The sequence below is a fragment of the Microtus pennsylvanicus genome, chromosome 10 (assembly GCF_037038515.1).
Source record: "Microtus pennsylvanicus isolate mMicPen1 chromosome 10, mMicPen1.hap1, whole genome shotgun sequence".
Classification (NCBI taxonomy): Eukaryota; Metazoa; Chordata; class Mammalia; order Rodentia; family Cricetidae; genus Microtus; species Microtus pennsylvanicus.
The window spans coordinates 101,771,518-101,791,986 of NC_134588.1; the positions used below are offsets into that span (position 1 = coordinate 101,771,518).

The 20,469-nt window shown below is 46.6% G+C and overlaps 1 protein-coding gene and 1 pseudogene across 2 annotated transcripts in view; one reads left to right on the forward strand and one right to left on the reverse strand.

The window, feature by feature from the left end:
* The window catches only part of Mia3 (MIA SH3 domain ER export factor 3), a 41,725-nt gene extending 27,728 nt beyond the window's left edge, over positions 1 to 13,997 (reverse strand). For both annotated transcript variants that reach the window (XM_075989379.1, XM_075989378.1), the window contains exons 1-4: positions 13,832 to 13,997; positions 9,755 to 9,888; positions 6,006 to 6,092; positions 277 to 2,959 (exon numbers count right to left, since the gene is read on the reverse strand). In XM_075989379.1, coding sequence (XP_075845494.1) covers positions 277 to 2,959; positions 6,006 to 6,092; positions 9,755 to 9,888; positions 13,832 to 13,964 — 3,037 coding nt within the window. In that variant the 5' untranslated portion in view covers positions 13,965 to 13,997. The remainder of the gene's footprint in view (positions 1 to 276; positions 2,960 to 6,005; positions 6,093 to 9,754; positions 9,889 to 13,831) is intronic.
* On the forward strand, positions 9,921 to 10,283 carry LOC142858416 (cysteine-rich protein 1 pseudogene; annotated as a pseudogene).
* Positions 13,998 to 20,469: the final 6,472 nt, after the last annotated feature.

The window sequence follows — 20,469 nt, forward strand, 5'->3', positions numbered from 1 at the left end:
AGAAATGAAAACCAATTTCAGCTCTTCCATGGAAGGGAAAAAAGTTATTAGGAACGTGAGCCCATCTGCATTCATGGTCAGTCTGAAAGGAAGCTGGAAGGGGAAGCCTTCCTTGTAGGTTCCTCTCCTTTACACACACGGGAAGAGTGACTAGAACTTTACACAAAGGAAATGAAGCACTTTAGTATATCCCTACCCCAAAAGTACAACCCCTCCCCACCACCCTGCTCCTGCTTCCCCAGCCTAACTCCACAAGGTCAAAGGCAGGTCCTTTACCTTCTACTGGTCCAGCGCCACCTTCCTGATGAGGTGGAGGTGTGACCAGTGGGGCCGTCTCCACTCCAGAGTGTTGGTACCTGACAAAGTAGATCAGGTCCTGCACGTCATCCAGCACCGCAGCTTCTTCTAACAGGCTGTTCTCTTGTGTCCCCAGATCTCTATTTTTGTGCTCTCGGGTATCGAGCATATTCTCTGCCACGCTGAGAATTCGTGACTCAGAGGCACGGAAGACTTTATCTAGGACTTTTTCCACATTGTAGGGCAGACTGTCCCGCTGCGCTGACTTCAGCCTTATGGACATATCTTGCAGCATGCCCTCCAGCACGTGGACGTCAAAGTACTTCAGGAAGCGATACAGGGACTTGTGGTCCTTGAAGAAGCTGTTGATGATGGGCAGGTCTTCCCGTATGCTCTTGAGCACCACGTCGGGAATTTCAGGGGTAGCTTGTTGGGGCAGGCCATCCTCAAGGTCTTCAGCATCATGCCCCTGGCTTTCTGAGCCTCCAAGCGCCTCAGGATCCTCAGGCTCCCCCTCTGAGATTTCTTCTCCCCCAGGAATCTCCACAAGCCCCAAGGTATCAACTAGTTCCTTGGGGTTGTCGTTTTGTAGGTCATTCGGATCCTGACTCTGAACGGCTTCCCAAAAGACTGGAGCGTGAGCTGCCATCTTCTCGGGAGGGCCGTGGGCTTCAGACGGCCCCTGAGCGCTCACGTCTGCCAGGGGGCTTTCTTCCTTGTCCACCACCCCACTGCCTGACTCCTCGCCCATACCATCTGCCTCTTCCGACCAAGTTTCACTCTTTTTTCCAACCTCCAAAATCATATTAGGTGCTTGTTTGTTTTCTTCAGTGTCAAGATTAAGGGTTCCTACAATTACTTTTTCAAAAACCTCAGAGTTCATATCTGACCTCCTGTGGGGAACGCTGGGGGGCTTTTCTTTAGACTGCCGTGCACTGACAGCATTTTCGTCCTCCAGTAGCTCCTCAGGGGGATCGTCGTCCTCCTCTGCTTCCGACCTTTGGGTTTGGACTCTGGGCACTTCCGGGCTATCGGCCTCCTGTGTCCCCTGCATGACCTGGGGGTGAGATGGTTCCACAGCTGCAGGGTCTTCTCTGCCCTCTCCACCAGCTTCATCTCTCTCCTGCTGCTGCAAAGGAAGATTTCCTTCCAGAGTAGGAACTTTGTCCCCCAGTTCTCTCGAAAGACCAGTTTCCTCTGGAGAGGGGAATCTAGGTTGATTTTGAAACCCCTCCCGTTGGCCCACTTTTGGCTCACTGACGGAAGCGCCCGAGACTTCCGTTCTGTCCTTGGATGCATCCGGCTGGTTATCTCCTAAAAGTGGTGCAGCATCCGAGGATTCACGTTTGCTATGATTTCCCATCTCTGGGCTCCCCACAGCTCTGGGTACCGAGTCACTCTCTACGCCGTCTCTGGTCTCTTCTTCGTGGACTATTTCCTTTGAGATATGGATAACTGGTTCTTTTAGGCCATTTTCTTTTTTTTCAAAGACGGCTTTTAATGTAAACTCTTTGCCCTTTTCAGCAGCTGGCAGAGGATCCAGCTTGCTACTCTGAGGTTGGTAAGTAGCCGCCGTTTCTGACTCTGCAACCTCTGATTTGGGCTTCTGGTGTGCCAGACCTCTCCTGGATTCCTGTGGTAGCTTCTCTTCTGCTGTAAGGACAAGTTCTGGCTCTGTTTCTGACTTCTTCTCACCATTTATTTTGGAGTCTTCTACAAAGGGGTCATCTTCTTCATCCTCAGGGTCCACATGGCCAGCTGTTGACTCTGGCTTCCTCTGATGGCTACCTGAAACCATCGCATCCTCCTTGTCTTCCACCGGGTTAGAACTCTCTAAACCCACCGCACCTGTTTTTCCTTCACCTCCTGTGACAATAGAGAAGAAAGTATCCCCCAAGCTTGTCAATAAATTTTTATTGTCCTTTTGGATGCCAGGAGGCAGAGTAGGTTCCACTTTATCTTCTTTGCTCATCACAGGCTTCCTGGGGACTCTCTCATCATCTTCATCTGCAAAGGAGAGTAACGGTAGCTCATCAGGGTTGTCTGCATACTCCTCTTCTTCATCCTCCATTGGGTAATATTCAGCATCCAGTTCTTCATCGAAATCATCTTCTAACGAAGTGACCAATCTGGTGGCCTCGTCGTCAGACACCAGCGCGTCGGCAGTTGAGCCAAACTTGGTTTTCAAGTCAAGAGTCATTTCTGTTTTCAGAACTTTGTAAGCATCTATCTTCCCCTGCTCCACGGGGACAGGAGAACTATTGCTGGTTCTGTTTTCACTTCCTGACACTTTCAATTTATCGTGCAGCACTTCCTCAAAATTGTCCAAGGAAGACCGCACTCCCTGAGCATGATCCGCTGCACTAGAGGCATGTGGGTGGCTCTCCTGAGCTGGGGACTGTTCCTGCAGTTCCTCAGTGCTCTCTGAGAACGCACCTTCTCGTTCCCCTGAGTCAGCTTTGCCTAGCTCAGGCTCAGGTGGGGGCTCAAGTTCAGTGCCCTGAGCCCCTTCAGGAGATTTCACTCCCTGCTGAGAAACTTCTTCAGCTTTCTTAGACTCTTCCGGTACAGAGTCATCCAGTTCCAAAAACCCTAGAAGTTCCTCTACATTATAATTATCAAAATCGTCTCTTCCACCTTCGAAGCAGACAAAATCTGTCTCCTGTACGGAAAAAACCAAAAGCATTAGTGTCTCAACAGTCAAGTGTCCCAAGGGCACTTATACGGGACAGAGATAACTCTGAGTTTGTGCCTGGTTCCAGGATGTCTTTGAGCCAGGGTTGGGCTACTGCGGGGATATCAGGGTGGAAGCCACTTTCGTTCTCCCTTCCTCGGGAGAAGAATGACTCACGTGGCTTGTGAGCTCGCTTGGCCCCATTCCTGGTTTCTGTTTGGAAAATAATCTGTTCCCCCATGCTGTCAGTTTTAGGGGGACAGTTGGAGGCTCCCAGTTGGCCAGCTCTGGTGAGGTAAATCTGTCTTATTCTACACTGCAATTATTCCTGCATTTGTCAAAACCGTGTCATATTCTCTAAAAAGCACAGTGAGTAAACAAACGGAGACATGTTATCCTCCCTCTGAGCGATTCTGTGTTTCTCAGTTTGTTCTCAGCACGAGCTGACAGGTGCTATTGTCAGCTTGGCAGTGTTTGTAACCGCTTAGGAGACAAGCCTCTGGGCGTGGCTGTCAGAGTTTCCAGACCAGGCTAACTGTCGAGGGAAAGGACACCTTGCATGTGGGCAGCACCTTTTCCTGGGCTGAGGTCCTGGATAGTATACGGAAAAGGAAGAGATCTTCACATCAGACTTCATCTCTCTGAGCTTCTGGAGCATAACACAAGATGAGCAGCTGCCTTGCTGGGTGGTGGTGGCGCACACCTTTAATCCCAGCGCTTGGGAGGCGGAGGCAGGCGGATGTCTGTGAGTTCGAGAGCTGCCTGGTCTACAAGAGCTAGTTCCAGGATAGGCTCCAAAACTACAGAGAAAGCCTGTCTCAAAAAACCAAAAAACAAAACAACAACAACAAACAAAAACAAAACAAAAATCAAGATGAGCATCTGCCTCACACTCCTGCAGACAAGACTCCCCTGCCGTGATGAGCTCTATCCTCAAACTGTGAGCCCAAACAAGTGCTTCTTTCTTGAAGCTGCATTTGCCGAGTCTTTCCCCAGGGCAATGAGAAAAGTAACTAACATAACAACAGAGGAGGGAAGTGGGGAGACGGAGTCTTCCCATTTCTAAAGTCTGTGCCTGATGACCTGGATGCTCAACTCCTAAGGATCTGTCTGGGGAGCTGCAGGACCACGCAGCATCTCTACCCTAAATCCTCTATGCCATACATCTCTGCCCAGCCAGCTAGAAACAGGCAGAATTAACTGGCTGTCATGTTCTAAGTCTGCATGGATTTTTGGAACATATTTTCCTGGACTTAGAAATGCCAACTTAAAATTTATCTTATGGCAGATCGGTGCACAGAGAGTGAGGATTTAGAGCAGCGCTTCTCAACCTGTGGGTCATGACCCATTTGAGGGTCAACCAACCCTTTCACAGAGGTCACCTAAGACCGTCGGAAAACACAGATATTTATATTACAGTTCGTATCAGTAGCAAAATGACTGTTATGATGTAGCAATGAAAAGAATTTTATAGTTGGGGGTCACCACAGCGTGAGGAGCTGTATTAAAGGGTCGCAGCTTTAGGAAGGTTGAGAACCCCTGCTCTAAAGGGATGAAGAACGCTGTCTGAGGGGATCTCCACTTTTATTACTAGTGGAACAACAACTTGAAAACAAAGCTCAGTGCGATACCTTTCTGTAAGTTACAGTTCTCAATGGTGATGAATATCTGCTTTTAAAACTACTCATAAATCTGCATTCTTCCCTTTTCCCAAAAGTAAGCAATCCGGTACCAAAGGAATCGCACACAGTACTCTGGAGAGGCCTGGCCAGTGCAAAAGGGGCTAATAACTTCCTTTTCTCATCACACGCACTTCTGCGCCATCTTCTTAATGTCAAGAGCAGGGTGATGAGAAATAAAACCCAGAGCAGCTGAGGTCTCGGGTCCCATGAGCATCTCACATCCTGCACAGCCTTTGTCAAAAGGGAAGTCCGCCAGGGATCATGCTATAATGCTCCCTGAGATCGAGGACCCTGAGGACCGGGGATGGCTCTGCAACACTGACTACAGCCTCACCCCACTCAGGAACGACCCTCGATCAGCAGCTTCGTGCTCGGCGGCCACTTGAAAGAGACGCCCAAAGTGACTGGGGCGACTACTGTTCCCAAAGAAATGGGAGTGATGGGGATGAGCGGGAATAACTGGGAATGAGGGTTCTAGAACAAAAGAATCATTTTAGACCGAAGACCACTGTAAGCTGTGCCATGAATGAACGCTCTGTAGAGCGAGAGCTGGAACCTTACAGATTTGAGATTGGACCTCACAATAAAGCCCTTAGCATCGCTTTTCCCAGTCTGTGACTTAAGTATTTAATCACGGGAGTCAGGGAAAAAGCCTTTGTACGAATAGGTCTGCACGCATTTTAGAGTCTGAGTAATTGAACCTGATTTCTATGTAATTAAAATGTTTAGTACCCAGTGGGTAATTTTCAAATCAGGACACCTCTTTTTGCGTGTAAAATAAAATTATTTACCTCTCTGATAACTAAGTACAAAAATATTTTTCTTCTTTTTTTGGTTTTTGTGAGACGAGGCCTTGAATAGTTCAGACTGGCCTTGAACTCTTGATCAATCTCTCTCCACCTCCCAAATAATAGGATTATAAGTGAGTAAGTGAGTATCATTACACTTGGCTAATGTATTAAGTTCTTAAGTTCCACATGCAAAAAAAAAAGAAAGAAAGAAAGAAAGAAACAGAAAAAGCCCTGCTTATCAGTCTATAGTCTCTCATAAGAACATCAACCTTAATCCATTGAACAATTATCAGAATGCATAACTCCTCCAAATGCTTTATAAATGTTCTTCTCTCTCAGTCTGATTCCAAATTAAAATCTGCTACACAAACATCGGGTTGTTTTTCCCCATCCAAAACATATTCGCTGACTTTCAAAAGAGTTCACTGCACCTCTTAAGAGCTATAAGGGAAAATGCAATGTCTTGCCTAAAACTGTCTTCAGCTGGCACTACCAATACCACCAAAATTTTAATCGATTACAAAGAACATAGAAACCAATTTGTAACTGAGAACAACTTACATCTGATGGAACATGTAGCTCCTTTTCCGTGTATTTGTGAAGAACTTTGATCAAATCCTTTGGAAAATATCCAAAGATTTGTCCAACCTGTGTGAAAAAAAAATGGACAAAAGGGGCAAATACCAATTAAGTTCTGTATAAGAAATCAAAGGAGAGAGTTCTAGGAGTGACAGGAAATACACAGACAAGAAAGAGCTAAAATTACCCTGCAATGACTGTGCCAATGAAAATTAATATTATTAAACCAACAGTTCTTCAAGCCGTGTTTTTTTATATATTGGCACATAGCATACAGTTAGAAGTAGTTAGAGATCTATATAGGAGAAGCTTCCTGAAAACTGTATGGCCAAGACTTGGCAAACCAAAGCTAACACAGTTCCAAGTGATCTCTGGCAAGAATTTACACGAGCACTTGACAGCATTGCTCATGAACCGCTTCTTACAAGTCTCCCCTAAGTCAATCCACAGCAGCCATGGGAATAAGCAGAAGAAAACGAGACTTCTGAAACGTATACCGCCACAACAAAACAATATCTCTTCATACCAAATACTATGGTAGCTTTCTCCAAGAACAGTATTTAGAAGTATCTGGGGGGATTAAATAAAATTATGACGTGATGCATCCTTACCTACCTCTCATGTTCCATGTGAAATGAATCTACAGAAAATGACCCCAGTCTTTCCCAGCACACATAATTAAGATGTATGAAGTGTGCAGACAGTGAATAAAAGCTCCACCTGAGAAGTGTCCTTCTCTAGCCACAGCCTGAAAGGAAGCAAAGTCCTGTTCCCAGCCAATAAAGCAGACTGATAGACGGACTGATAGGCCAGTCAGGGGCACAAGAAGAAGAAAAGCCACCTTATCACTGATTCTAAAATATCGTCATTCACCAGTGTTCTTGGTTTATCTGGAGACCATCTGGAGGCCATGTTAGTAATAGAATAAAGCCCCAAAGATTAGATAAGACCTGGAGCATTAAAAGCTACAAGTCTGGCAGATAAACCCTGAAACTCTAGGAAACAAAAAGAGACTGTCGGATGGGAATTAAGATATGAAGACAAGTCATTCTGAAGACGAGGGAGACTAGCTAATTCCACAAATGTTGAGGTTCATGAAATGAGAAGGGAGAGAGCAGAAATACATGCCACCCATCTGCAGGACTCAAATGCTATAGAGGCTGGGCTAGAAAAGAGAAGGAATCAGAGATGTGTGAAAAGGAAGGGGAAGTCCCTTCTTGATCTGTCAACCGAGGCCACAGCTTACATAAAGCTCCATCATCAGATGCGGGTGCTTCCCTCTCCTACCGTCTCGTGGAATCCAGGCTCTCGCAGAAGTAATTCTTATGTCTAATTTTGCTTCTGCGTACCGTCCCTGCCAAAGTACTGCTGATTTGATTTGGGGATGGGGAACAGACTCTGCCTCACAAGGGTCAGTTCTGCCTGAGCTGCTGCGAGAGCAAATGTAAGTAAGCACTATAATACCCCGTAAGGAGATACTCAAAAAGAAGGCAGAGAAGACACGTGGCTAGTGAGCTGAGACACCAGCTGGCTGACGAGCAAAGCAGTAAAAAAGCGTCACAGGAACAGGGCAAACAGAGTCCCACCCTAACACATATCTATCGGCCGAGATCACCAGGCTGGGTGCTAAAGCAGAGTTTCTTAAGGGGGTAAGGTGAGGACTTGGGCTGTAGACTCCTTGCCTACCATGTAGAAAGTCTTGGTTTGACCTGAAGCATTACAGAACACAACAGCACTGGGGAGGCAGAGGCAGGAGGATCAGAAGCTTAAGGCTAGCTTGGATACCTGAGAGCCTGCCATTAAGCAGAGAGAGAGAGCCATGATGCAGAAGGAAGCATCTGTCCAGAGGTGCAAATGCTAAAAGGCTGATCTATCCAAAAGCCCAGAGGCGGGGAAGGTAGAAGGACCTCGTAACTACCGTGTAAACAAATGGAGCACAGATATATGGGGAGCAGCTCCAGAGTCAAGCCTATCCAGACACCCACTGGGGAGACATGAGAAAACAGCACAGACTCTCCCTCATGTCCGTGATACCGCTGGGAGGCGTCTAAATAAAAAGACTATGCCCCACCACTTCATACTTTAAAAAAATCCCCCATAGGAAGCTGAATTTTTTTTTCTCCCTAGGGGGCTTCTAGAACCTTATTCTGTGTTGGTTATTTGGTGTTTGATCGAGAGTCAACACTTTCCATGGTTGGAAGTGGGACTGTTTCTAAGGCGGAACAATCCCACGGGACATCACAGGCCCTCAGTCAACAGTGTTCCATGGACCAGCCCTCTTCAAAGGGAAAGGCAGCTCCCATGCTTCTCAGCCAGGTCACTGCTGAGAGTCTCCTTAAAACATACGAGCATGACAGATTCGGTCGTTGTCTGCTGTGTCTGATACCAAGAGGCCCAAAGTGTCGGGAACAGAATCCCAGGGGAAACTTCTAGGCACAAAGCAAAGCTAGGAAAAGATACCTCAGAAGTTACAACCAAACAAGAAGATCCACAGTGAATACAATATTTCTCCCTTTGTGTGTGCCTGCCTACATGTGGTATGTCTATGTTCATGTATGTGCATGTTTATATACGTACAGTGTGCGTGTGTGTGTGTGCACGCATGTGTGCAGTTGAGTGTGTATGGGAATGCATATGTGTGCAGGCCAGAGGACAAACTCACTGCCATTCCTCAAGTGCTGTCTACCTTATGGTTTTTTGGTTTGGTTTGCTTTGGTTTTTGTTTGTGTCTTGAGATAGGGTTTCACTATGTAGGCCAAGCTGGCCTGGAACAGGCTATGTAGTACAAGCTGGCCTTAAAATTCCAGTGGTCTGCCTGCCTCTCCCTCCCTCACATCTCACCTTCCGTTTTTCACTCTCCAAGTAGGTGAAGCTGGGCGGCCTAGGCGGCCTGCTGGTCCACCTGTCCAGCACCTCCCAGACTCGACATTAAAAGCTCACCCACACAAAGCTTGGCTTTTTAAAGTAGGTTCTGGGGATCAGACTCAGGTCTTAGTTGAGCTATCTCCCTAAACCTGTTTCAGCTTTTTGAAAGATTTTTTTGTTAACAGGGAAAAGACATACAAACTTTAACCCTGAACACCTTAAGTGCTATCTTGCATACTGCTTATAAGATTAAGTCTAATGATAACAAATACTTCTTTCTTGATGCAATGAACTTTTAAGATTTTCAGGTCTTGGCCATTTTGACTTGAATTATATGTACAGCTTCATGTATAACTGTGGGGCATCAGCCAGAACCAGTTCAGTTCTGTTGCAGCAACCTCTGTCTGCTGCTAGTGTGTTTCAGGCCTGAGGCTTGCTAGGACCATAGGGTTGTCTCGCCCCTACTGTGTGCCAGGCCTGAGGCTTGCTAGGACCATAGGGTTGTCTCGCCCCTACTGTGTGCCAGGCCTGAGGCTTGCTAGGACCATAGGGCTGTCTCACCCCTACTGTGTGCCAGGCCTGAGTCTTGCTAGGACCATAGGGTTGTCTCACCCCTACTGTGTGCCAGGCCTGAGGCTTGTTAGGACCATAGGGTTGTCTCGCCCCTACTGCATGCCAGGTCTGAGGCTTGCTAGGACCATAGGGCTGTCTCGCCCCTACTGCATGCCCGGTCTGAGGCTTGCTAGGACCTCTAGGACTGCCTTCCATTTACAGTCTAGGAAAGACAATATTAACAGCATTTAAATCTGCAGTACTACAAACCTCAACAAAAGTAAGGAAATAAAGGTTTTCGTGCTTCTACTTACACTCCCAGCCCAAACTTCCGGGGATCCCCCTGCAAGTTTGTAGTAGACATGCACATGGTCGCCTTTCTTAAAGCTCACAAAACGACAGTCAGGGCCTGTGAAGTCTCCAAGGGCTTCAGCGCGGTACATTAGCACTGTGTTCAGGAAAAAAAAAAACAAGACATTAATGCCGAAGTGTCCCAAGTGCGACAAGGAGGTGTATTTCGCTGAGCGAGTGACATCACTAGGCAAGGACTGGCATCGCCCCTGCCTGAAGTGTGAGAAATGTGGAAAGACACTGACCTCTGGGAGCCATGCTGAGCATGAAGGCAAGCCCTACTGCAGCCATCCCTGCTACTCAGCCATGTTTGGGCCCAAAGGCTTTGGGAGAGGTGGAGCCGAGAGCCACACTTTCAAGTAGATCCAGATTGTGGAAACCCTCCCTACCCGCCCAGGCACATGCCATCGACAGCGGGGGCTCTCAGTAGCCCTTCATGCCCTTAATAAACCTGATCTTTTGGAAAAAAACAAAAAACAACAAAAAAAACAAGGCATTAGGATGTGACTTCTCACAGCTTCCCACACGCAATTAAAAAAACAAACAAACAAAAAAAAAACCCACAGGATTGCTTGTACCCCAAGCTGGCCTTATACTTTTTTGGGGAGCCAAGGATGGCCCGGAACTCCTGATCCTCCTGCCTTAACCTCTCAAGCACCGGGATTGCTGCTGGCACCTGCCGGATCTCAAAGCCGGGGTTTGTGTGTGTGAGGCAAGCCTTACCAGCTTAAAAAGCTCTTAGAGATTTTTCGGGAAATACATGAATCCCATTGCAGACAACAATCAAGCCCTCCCAGTACTCTGCTGGAATGGATTTCAATTCACATTTTCCAAGAGTCTGAAATCCCTGGAGCCTCACGGCTGTTAAGTCCCATCATCCGCTATAATCGAATGAGGGAATATTTCTACTTTTCTCTCTGCCTGTCTGAGAAACCAAAGACAACGCGTCGGCCACCACAGACCCCGCTGCTCTCAGGTCAACTCTGTTTCCCTCTCTAATCTTCTAGCGCCCCCCCCCATTCCCTTCTGCCATTTTATCATCATAAAAGGCCTCACTTTGTGGATGTGTAAATGCAGGTGCAGGTGCTGACTGGTTTAAACATAGCTAACTGTGGGGATAGCAGGGAGCCAGAAAGAACGCCTAGGAACCCCCAAGGGGTCAATTAACTCGAACCAACCACTAACAGGCACTACCTGTAAAAGGCTGCAACGGCCCCTGTGCAGCAGTAAACACCGTCCATTTCATTTGTGGCTAAGTTGTCTCTGCACAGAGTCTGAATGAATTAACAGGAAGGCGTATTATCACACGCTATTAGGAATCCAATCAATCACAAGGCAGTGTTTTCTGAGCAAATAATGTTGATGTGTCAGCATTAAGAAGGTTTCTAGCCAGGCCTGGTAGTGTCGACCTGCAATTCCGGGAGGCTGAGGTAGGAGGATCATAAACTCAAGATCTGACTGACAAAGAGAGGGAGTTCAAAGCCCAACCTAGGTAACTTAGTATAAAGAGGCCCGAAGATGTAGCTCAATAATAGAATGTTTGCATGGTATAGACTATTAAACAGGCCCTAGGTTCGGTCCCCCAGTTACATACACACACACACACACACACACACACACACACACACATGCAAATCTAAAAAAGCTTTCAAAACAATTTTTCCTAAAAACAAAATCCAAGATGGATATCTCATTTGTCAGGGTCCAGACAAAACTATGAGACTAGGTCAGAAGTTTTTCTCTCACTTAAAATGCAGAACTATGGTCAGACATGGTGGCAGATGCCTTTAATCCCATCCCTGAAGAGGAACAGGCAGGCAGATCTCTGCGAGTTCCAGGCCAGCCAGGGCTACATAGTGAGACCCTGTCTCAAACAAATAAACATAAATACAGAGCTTCAATCACACTAATAGAAGCAGTATGTTTTTTAAGATTCATTTATTTGTATGTGCACTGGTATTTTGCCTGTGTGTATGACTGTGTGAGGCTGTTAGGTCCCCTAGAACTGGAGTTACAGACAGTTGTGAGCTGCCGTATGGGTGCTGGGAATTGAAGCAGGGTCTTCTGGAAGAACGGCCAGTGCTCTCATCCCCTTAGGCATCTCTCCAGCCCAGAAGCAGCATCTTGCCAAATGAAATTAACTATGCATTAAAAGGCAGAGACACGGAAGTGATGGAAATTGCACTTTGTCTGAAAGCCAATTAGCAATAGTACACAAACACGCTTAAAAAAAAAAATACCTATTCAAGGCACAAGCATACAGATCTGGAGGGTGTAACTTGGTTTGTGAAGCTGAAATAAGACCATTTTCACATATATCAGCATCCTGTTTCAGATGGGACTGAGCAAGATGCCAGACTGAAGGAACCTAAGGCTGGGATTCTACTCCAATTGGAAAAGGCACTGTTTCTGGTTCCCTCCTTAGACTCTTGGGGATGTATAGTATTATATCAAGGACAGCCTCTGTCTTTATGTGTGGTCATTGTATATGAATGACATGCACAGTGCATCACACCTTTCGTGACACCTGACACTGTCCCACCATGAAGCACTTCCTACCAGGCAGCACGGGCCTGGGCCTGCTTCTTCTATCATTACTCATTGCCTTTGGTTACATTTGTTTGGACACGGGCCACTTCTCAAGTTATGGTACAGCCCGGCCCTCTCCAGCCACGAGTCTCAGTTCTTTCTGAAGCAGCACCAGTGATACTGTCCTCTCAAGTTTTGAGGGACTCAGGTGAGCCATTGTTTGACAGCAAAGAACAGAAAACACTGGGCAATAAATATTCAATAGCAAAATGGCGATAACTGGTTTGTTAATAGAAAAATGAAAGGGGAAATTCATAATGGTAGCTCCACCTTTATTTTATTTACAGTGTTTATTTACGTTGGCCCGGGGGTACCTCTAGCACCTAGAATCTAGGTGATAGAAATTACAGGTACCCTCTTTCTATTCCTTTAATGATATTGATGCAAACCATTCAAATGATGAAATTTGTTTTTTTTCATAAAACCAATTGAAGCATAAATAGCTAACATGTAGTCTTCTTAGTCTTTTAGGAGGAATCATATTCTACATGTACTGCTTGTGATTTATGAAGGACACAGTTGTTGGAGACCAATCTGGAAACCTTATGAATTATTCTGGACAGGACTGGGTCCCAGCAACGAAGGGGACTAAGGATAAAGCTGGACTGACTCCTGGGACTCTTGGATATTTATTTTTCACCATCACAGCAATAACTCTCTTCTAATGTAACCTTCCCTGTGGCCCACCTCTAACCCAGGACCAGGGCGCGACTGCGCATAGAGGAGAAGGCTGCGGCTCTCAGGTGGTGACAGGTGCAGCTTCCTGGCCTCTTTAAGAGCAAAAGATGTTGACCTTCCCACAGCCCTACTTAGCACTGGCAAGAAGCAAAAGAGAGACAGGACTGAGGCAGAGAACCAGGGAGACCTCGGAATACACTGCGTTCCTGGCCTTGGGTTCATCCCAAACCTAAACTCCAGTTCCTCCGGTTCCAAAGGTGATGCGAGCTGGTCCCAAAACAGCTAAGAGGTCGAAAAGACAACACCGGGGTGCCTTCTGGAGGAACCCCGCCATCAATCAGCCACTGGGATTGCGCCCCAGGTCCCTTAGCGCGTGGGTCTCGGTCTTACGTGGAACCAGGTCCGCGCGGCAGGCGTAGGGACGCTCTTGCCTGCAGCATGGGGCGCCCAGGATGCGGGGACTCGCCACCCCATCACTCGGGGAGCCCAGCTGGAGATTGGGGACCGGGAAGCAGTGAGCTGACCCCGGGAAACCCGGCTGGGTATGAGGCGCCCCCCAGCCAGGTCAGAGCAGCAGAGAGCAAAACCCGGCAACAAGTGGCAGGCGCAGCCCCCACGCCAGGGCCACCAGGGCGATCGGCGAGCAGAGCGTCCCTGCATGGATTCCGTGGGCCTGAGACCCCCTAGGCTAGGTGCGAGCCGCGGGACTCCGACCCGATCGGCCGTCGCCGCCACCCGGGAAAGCGCCTCCCGCCCAGCCACCCCACACTCACTGCTGCACTCTTCGTCCGCGCACACTTTGAGGTCCGAGAAGCGCCGGCCGGGGCTGGGGTCCGGCTGGCCCGGGACCCACCAGAGCGGTCCGAGCAGGAGCAGCCAGAGGAGCAGCCCCGGCGCCGCAGCCATGTTGTGGGCACCGCGGGCGCGGGTGACGCGGAGGCCGCCGGCGGGCGGTGCCGGGGGCGGGGCAGGAGCAGGCGGTGCCGGAGGAGGCGCCCGGGCGGCGGGCGGCAGCGAGCGACACGTCAGCAGGGGCTCAGAGCAGGCTGCGCTGTGCCTTGGAGGAGGCCGTGGCGTCCCTCCCGAACTGCTGCTGCCTTGGCAACCGCCACAGTCACCTTCCGCCTCACCCAATCGCCGACTTCGGTTTACAAACGACCCTCCGCGTCACCCGGTTCGTCACTCTGCCTCTCTGCACCATCCCAACAGGTTCTTCTGCCTCCCTCCTTCAGCTTCGGATTTCTGGTCCATGCTAAAACAGCCATCCCTCTTCATCACTTCCTCCAACTGCCGTTCTTAGTTTTGAACCGCCAAGTCCCACACAGGGCTGGCCACAATAAGCAACTAATCCAGGCACTACTCCCTTCAACTCCCTCGGTACACACTCACTTCAGACTCCGTGGGATTGTTTTGACCCCCATCACACTCTTCTCCTTTATTTTAATGGAATAGTAGGTGAGATGGTACATTAGAAAGCGGCATCCTTTTAGGAGGTTAGTGGACAGAAAACCACTGTCCTGTAACCCTCTGCCCAAGACCTTGAGATCCTCGTCTCTGTCCATAAAGAAGTCATCTAGCCCAACATGTGTTCCTCCTTCCGTTTCCCACCCTCTGCTCTGCCAGCACTGGAGGCCAGATCAACTTCATAGCTCATCTGGATGCTCTCGGGTTGCCAATAGCTGCTGTCTCGACAGTACTAGTAGCTCGATTAAATCCGTGAGGATAAAGTCGGAGGTGTCTCTCCTCTCCTAAACCCTTTCCACTACTCCGCATTTCCAAGTAACATGCAATGGCTTTACCACAGACTACCCTGCCTCTCTTGCCTTTGGTAGCAACCTTCCCCTTCCTTTCCTCTTCAAGGCCCGCTCAAACAGCAAGTCCTTGGTGCATCTGTGCTTGCAGTTTCCCCCTACCTGCAATAATTGCTCTCATAGTCCCCGAGGGTAAGTACCCTTCCACCATCCTCCCTCTGTAGCAGCACCACACACCTGTCTTCAAATCACACACACACACACACACACACACACACACACACACACACACACACACGAGAAACCTTCCCAGGATGGTTAGCGCTTTATTTAGTGCATTTACCACTTAGCTTATGTTTGTTTGTCTGTCCCCTAACCAACTTCAAACAGCTCCATAAGAGCGGTAACATTTGTTTTATTTGTGTGGTGCCAGTGGGCATGCTCAGCACGAGCTAGCACTGAGCTACATCCAAGGCCTGATTTGTTTAGTTCGATCCTCTTGGCTGGCTAGGGAAACGTCTGGAACACATGATGTGCTGCTCGACAATGAACCGCTGGTTGTACCTCGGATCCCCTTTGTCACATTATTGGATTGCAACCACGTCCCACGCACAGGGTACTCAGTGTTTTCCCCTCAGCAGCTGCCCAACACCAGGAACAGGTCCACAGATGTGTTTATTAGCGTGGGACATGTCTGTCAAGGTGAGTGACCACACTCTCACTGCGCCATTTCCTGTTGTGCAGTGTGCTGCCGGGGTAGGGAGAGCAGAGTAGTTTAAAGTCTTATTTCCACAGAATAGAATTAAATGACATTTCATTGGTTAAAAAAAAAAGAAGAGTAACAAGCAATGTGGCATTTTAACTTAAATATGTTTTTACATACAGGGTCAATGCTTCTGTTACTGAAGAATAGGCTCCTTGGTGCATGAAAGTTTTCATTTTTAAATTTCTTTGTCTTCTCTGGAAGTGCATTGCAGCGATCAGAGATAAGACCAGCCTTCTACCAGATGGGTCCCAGGGATCAAACTCATGTCTGCTGACTTGACAGCATGTGTCTATTCATTAGCTCATGGGGTTCTGAAGGCTTAACTTACATGTATTCCTTTAAAAATATATTTCTTTAAAGAGACATTAGCAGTCTAGTGGATCATGAGAAAAAAACTTCTCAGGCGACAACCAGGGTGATAGTGATGTCGCCCACTAGTGTGTGTGTAACCAGTGTGTGAGTAAGCACTGCTGTTGCTCATGCATTGCATCTGATTGTGGGGCTCTGGTGCTTAACATAAACTCTGACACTGGTGCATCGTTTGCTAGCCCCACAAGGGGGATTTTCACTGTGTAATGGTTAAAAGCACATTTGTGTTGTTTGTGGTGGAAGGGACATAGAAATATAAGATATAGCAGGTTCTTGACCTTGGAGAACCTCTGCATGAAAAAGAAGACAAGACAAATATATCTGAAACAAGCAGAAGACAGCATAGCAAAACACATCATTGCGGACTTGCCCTGACACCTGTCTAGAAGTGTAGCGGCTTATAATGAACTCAGTCAGAGATTGTAATAATATATATAGCTTTAATTGGGAAATAGACTTACAGAACCAGAAGTTCCAGCGAAGAACAGGAAAGCAGAAGGGAAGGCAGAGAGCATGCCCGCAATCTTTATAAGTAAAAAATATCCTCGGGGGACCCCACCCCCTGCAAACAAGGTGATTGGCTGAGTCTCCCCTACATAGAAGCATCCGGAAAACCTACTAGTGGAATTGCCAGGAGCTGTCTTTTATGAACAATGGAAGTGCTCATTGAGGACTACAGCTTCCATCCAAAGAAAAACAGGGAAAAGACAGCGGCTGGGATGGATTGCGCTGAATGGGACCAACAGCAGACTGGGCATCATAGAAGAAAATCCTGGTGAACTACAGATGAGATGTAAGCTCTCCCACAGGAAACAAAAGCCTGGAAGAAATGAACCACGAGCATCGGCAACTCGACCAGCCCAGTGTACATATAACTAAGGCTCCTAAGAGAGACAAGAAGTCAGAAAGCGTGTGTGAAGGAATCATGAGGGAAATGTTCCAAACCTGACGGTCACTTACTGATTTAGGAAGCTCAATACACTCAGAATCACAAATAGTGATAAAATAGTTACCATGCAGCAAAATACTTAAAACCAGTGGTAAAGGGCTGGAGAGATGGCTCACAGGTTAAGAGCACTGGTTGTTCTTTCAGAGGTCCTGAGTTCAATTCCCAGCAACATGGTGCCTCACAACCATCTGTACTGAGATCTGGTGCCCTCTTCTGTCATGCAAGCAGAACACTGTATACATAATAAATTTTATTTTTTTTAATTAAAAAAAGTAGTAAGGGAGGAAACTACAGGGTACTTAGAGCAGGCACCATATGTACATAGGAATGAAGATAAAATGACAGAGCTGGGGTGGTGATGGCCACGCCTTTAATCCCAGCACTTGGGGGGCAGAGGTGGGCAGATCTCTGAGTTCCAGGACAGCCAGGGCTAAACAGAGAAACCCTGTCTCAAAAACTCAATCATACTAACAATAAGATAAAAATAAATTAAAAAAAAATGACAGAGCCGAATGACGAGTTAATAGGAAGGTGTTTTATCAACACCCTACTAGAAAGCCAACCAATCACAAGGCAGTGTTTTCTAAGCAAAGAACTTGGTGTGTCAGCATTAAAAAGGTTTCTAGCCAGGCCTGGTGGTGTTGACCTGCAATTCCAGTATTCAGGAGGCTGAGGCTGGATGATCATGTTTTCAAGGCCAGTCTCGGCTGCACAGTGAGACTCTGACCTCTAAAACAAAAACAAATATGAGGGCTACAGATGTTGCTCAGTGGTAGAGCCCGAGCCTTGAATATGTAGACCCTGGGTTTGCTCCAAAGTACCACAGCCAAATAATAACATCAATAACAACAACAAATAATGATAAAATAAAATTATTGTAATTATTATTAATAATAGTAGCATAGTAAGAGACAGAAGACTCTGGTCAGATACGAGAAAGGAGATTATAAGGTAACAGAGAAATTTAGACCCCCAAAGAAAATGAACTGACATGTCAGAATTATCTTTCAGATATGGAGTGAAATCCTTTAATTTTTCAGAATTAAAATAAACTTCCACAATTAACTACAAGTGAATCGCAGATACTAAAGTATAATGGTAGAAGGTGTAGGGGCAAATCTTACATCAGACATGGCTTATAGATGTGGCCCTGAACCAGAAGCAACCAAAGAAAAACAATGTAGCTAAGGTGTCCCTCTCCAGCCCGAAAACACCTGTTAGAAAGGATTTCGTAAATGGAAGTGAAAAGACGTACAGAGGTAAGGAAGTGGCAGGGTGCTGGCCCTTGTCTGCAATCCTGGCACTTGGAAGATGTAGGCGAGAAGATGAGGAGTTTAAAGGCTAGCCTTGAGTGCATACAAAGTTCAGAGACAGCCTAGGCTACATGAGAACCTCGACTCTTTTCTCTTCAGAAGAAAGTACGTGTAATTCATACAGTTAGTAAGGGGTTCATATCTAGAATACATAAGCAATTCTTACAGCTCAGTATAAAAGACAACTTTAGTGTGTGAAGGCCACTAACCAGATGATACTGTGTGCCCTGAACCTTTAGAAAATGTGAAGCAGAAGCCAATGGGTGCATGCTTCGAGCTTACGAGGGTGGCTACAATGAAAAAGACAGTGACAATTGTAGGTGAGGATGTGGAGCAATAGGGTCCCACACAGTAATAGGGACAGGCCATAGACCTGGGTGTAGGAATAAATCAATAAAACTCCTGCAAGATGACACAGGACAAAATGTGCGGCTGAGAGAACCAGCTCTCCATAGGTCAGAGAACCTGGAGAGGAGGAATGGCATCGCGGAGCTGCATACACACAGGAGGCCACGGCTTAATTCTTCTTCTTTTCCTTTCTGTTGCTGCTTCTGATTTTCCTCTGTTCTTTTGCCCTGTTTTTTTTCTCCTCTTCCTCCTCCTCCTTTTTCTCCTCTTCTTCCTCATCTTCTTCCTTCTCTTCCTTCTCTTCTTCCTCCTCTTTCTCCTTATCCTCCTCTTCTTCCTTCTCTTCTTCCTCTTCCTCCTTTTCTTCTTCCTACTCCTCCTCTTCCTCCTCCTCATCTTCCTCTTCTTCCTTCTCCTCCCCCTCTTCCTCCTCTTCTTCCTCTTCCTCCTTTTCTTCTTCTTCCTCCTCCTCTTCCTCCTCCTCATCTTCCTCTTCTTCCTTCTCCTCCCCCTCTTCCTCCTCTTCTTCCTCTTCCTCCTTTTCTTCTTCTTCCTCCTCCTCTTCCTCCTCCTCAGTTCTCCTTCTGCATCTTTCCTGATGTTTTCCTCCCATTATATCTCTTATTTTTCTCTTTTATGGCCCCAAGACAAAAATTTCTAAGCAAGAAAAGATTGCCTCACAACCACAAGTTACATATTTCCAAAACCAAATTAAAATCTTTACACAGGAAGAAACCACGTTATGATCACAAGTTGCATGTTTTCCTTAGAAGTCCACAAGGAAACATTTTTCTTTGTATTGATTTTTCCACCATAACATCTTCACCCCAAAGCAATGATTCTCTTACAACCAATGAACCAAGTTTTAAAAAAGCTAAGACTATTTCAGTCAGTTCCTTTTGTACTGGCAGGCAGCTGTTTGACCTTTCAGTGTAAAACTCCTATCCTGTTTCTACTATAGAGAAACGTTAAACAAGTGGCCAGCTAACCATTTATTTTTCTTTACACACAATGGGGTCATTTAATTTTCTTTCAGAACTTTTTTTTCAAGGTGCATACCGGGGCCTGTGATTAATTCTGTAAGTTACATGATCAAGGAACTCAGACCTAACCTTGGATGTAGGAGTATAATTGCTTTCTTTGATCATTACCCTGTTTCCCCATAGGCTGAATTCATGTGTCTATAATGCATGAAACTTCCTTATTTTTATTTTCCATCTTCTGAAAATCTCCCATCTATCAAAGGGGAAGGTGACTTCTAGCCTGTTTTGTGTTTTTATTGTTGCGTTTGTTTTTTATCTCTTATTGGAGCAATTGGCAGACTAACCTAAACTAGTTCCCTAATCATCTTTCTGACCTGTATCTTTTATCATAGATCTAACTAATCACCATGGCCTCTCCATGATGTACAGCATAGCTTTGCTACCCACTGGGCTGCATTGCCATCTGTAGCTCCTCTGACATGCCCACCGGCAAAAATGTGTGTCAATTTAGATTTGACCAAAAAGAATTTGAAATGATAAAAAGCACAAACTCTGAAAGAAATGAATCAGTACATTGGATTTAATCAAAATGGAAGTTTCTACTCTGATTTCTATATTCAGTGGATAGAAATTCAAGGGCAAATCAAACAGGATAAAGTGTTTGTACAACATGTCTATAGACGAATTAGATCAAAATATATGAATACTCTCACAACTGATTAATAGTAGATCAACCCTACTTGGAAAAGTGAGCAAAAGCGAGTAATATCCAGCAACTGCGCACACAGAAGGTACTGCAGTGGGAATCACTGGGGAGATGCAGTTCTCAACCACATTCTTACCCAGACGCTAGAATGGTGCAATTAAAAGGTTTGATGGACTGGACAGATGCTCAGTGGTTAAGAGCACTGGATGCTCTTCCAGAGGTCCGG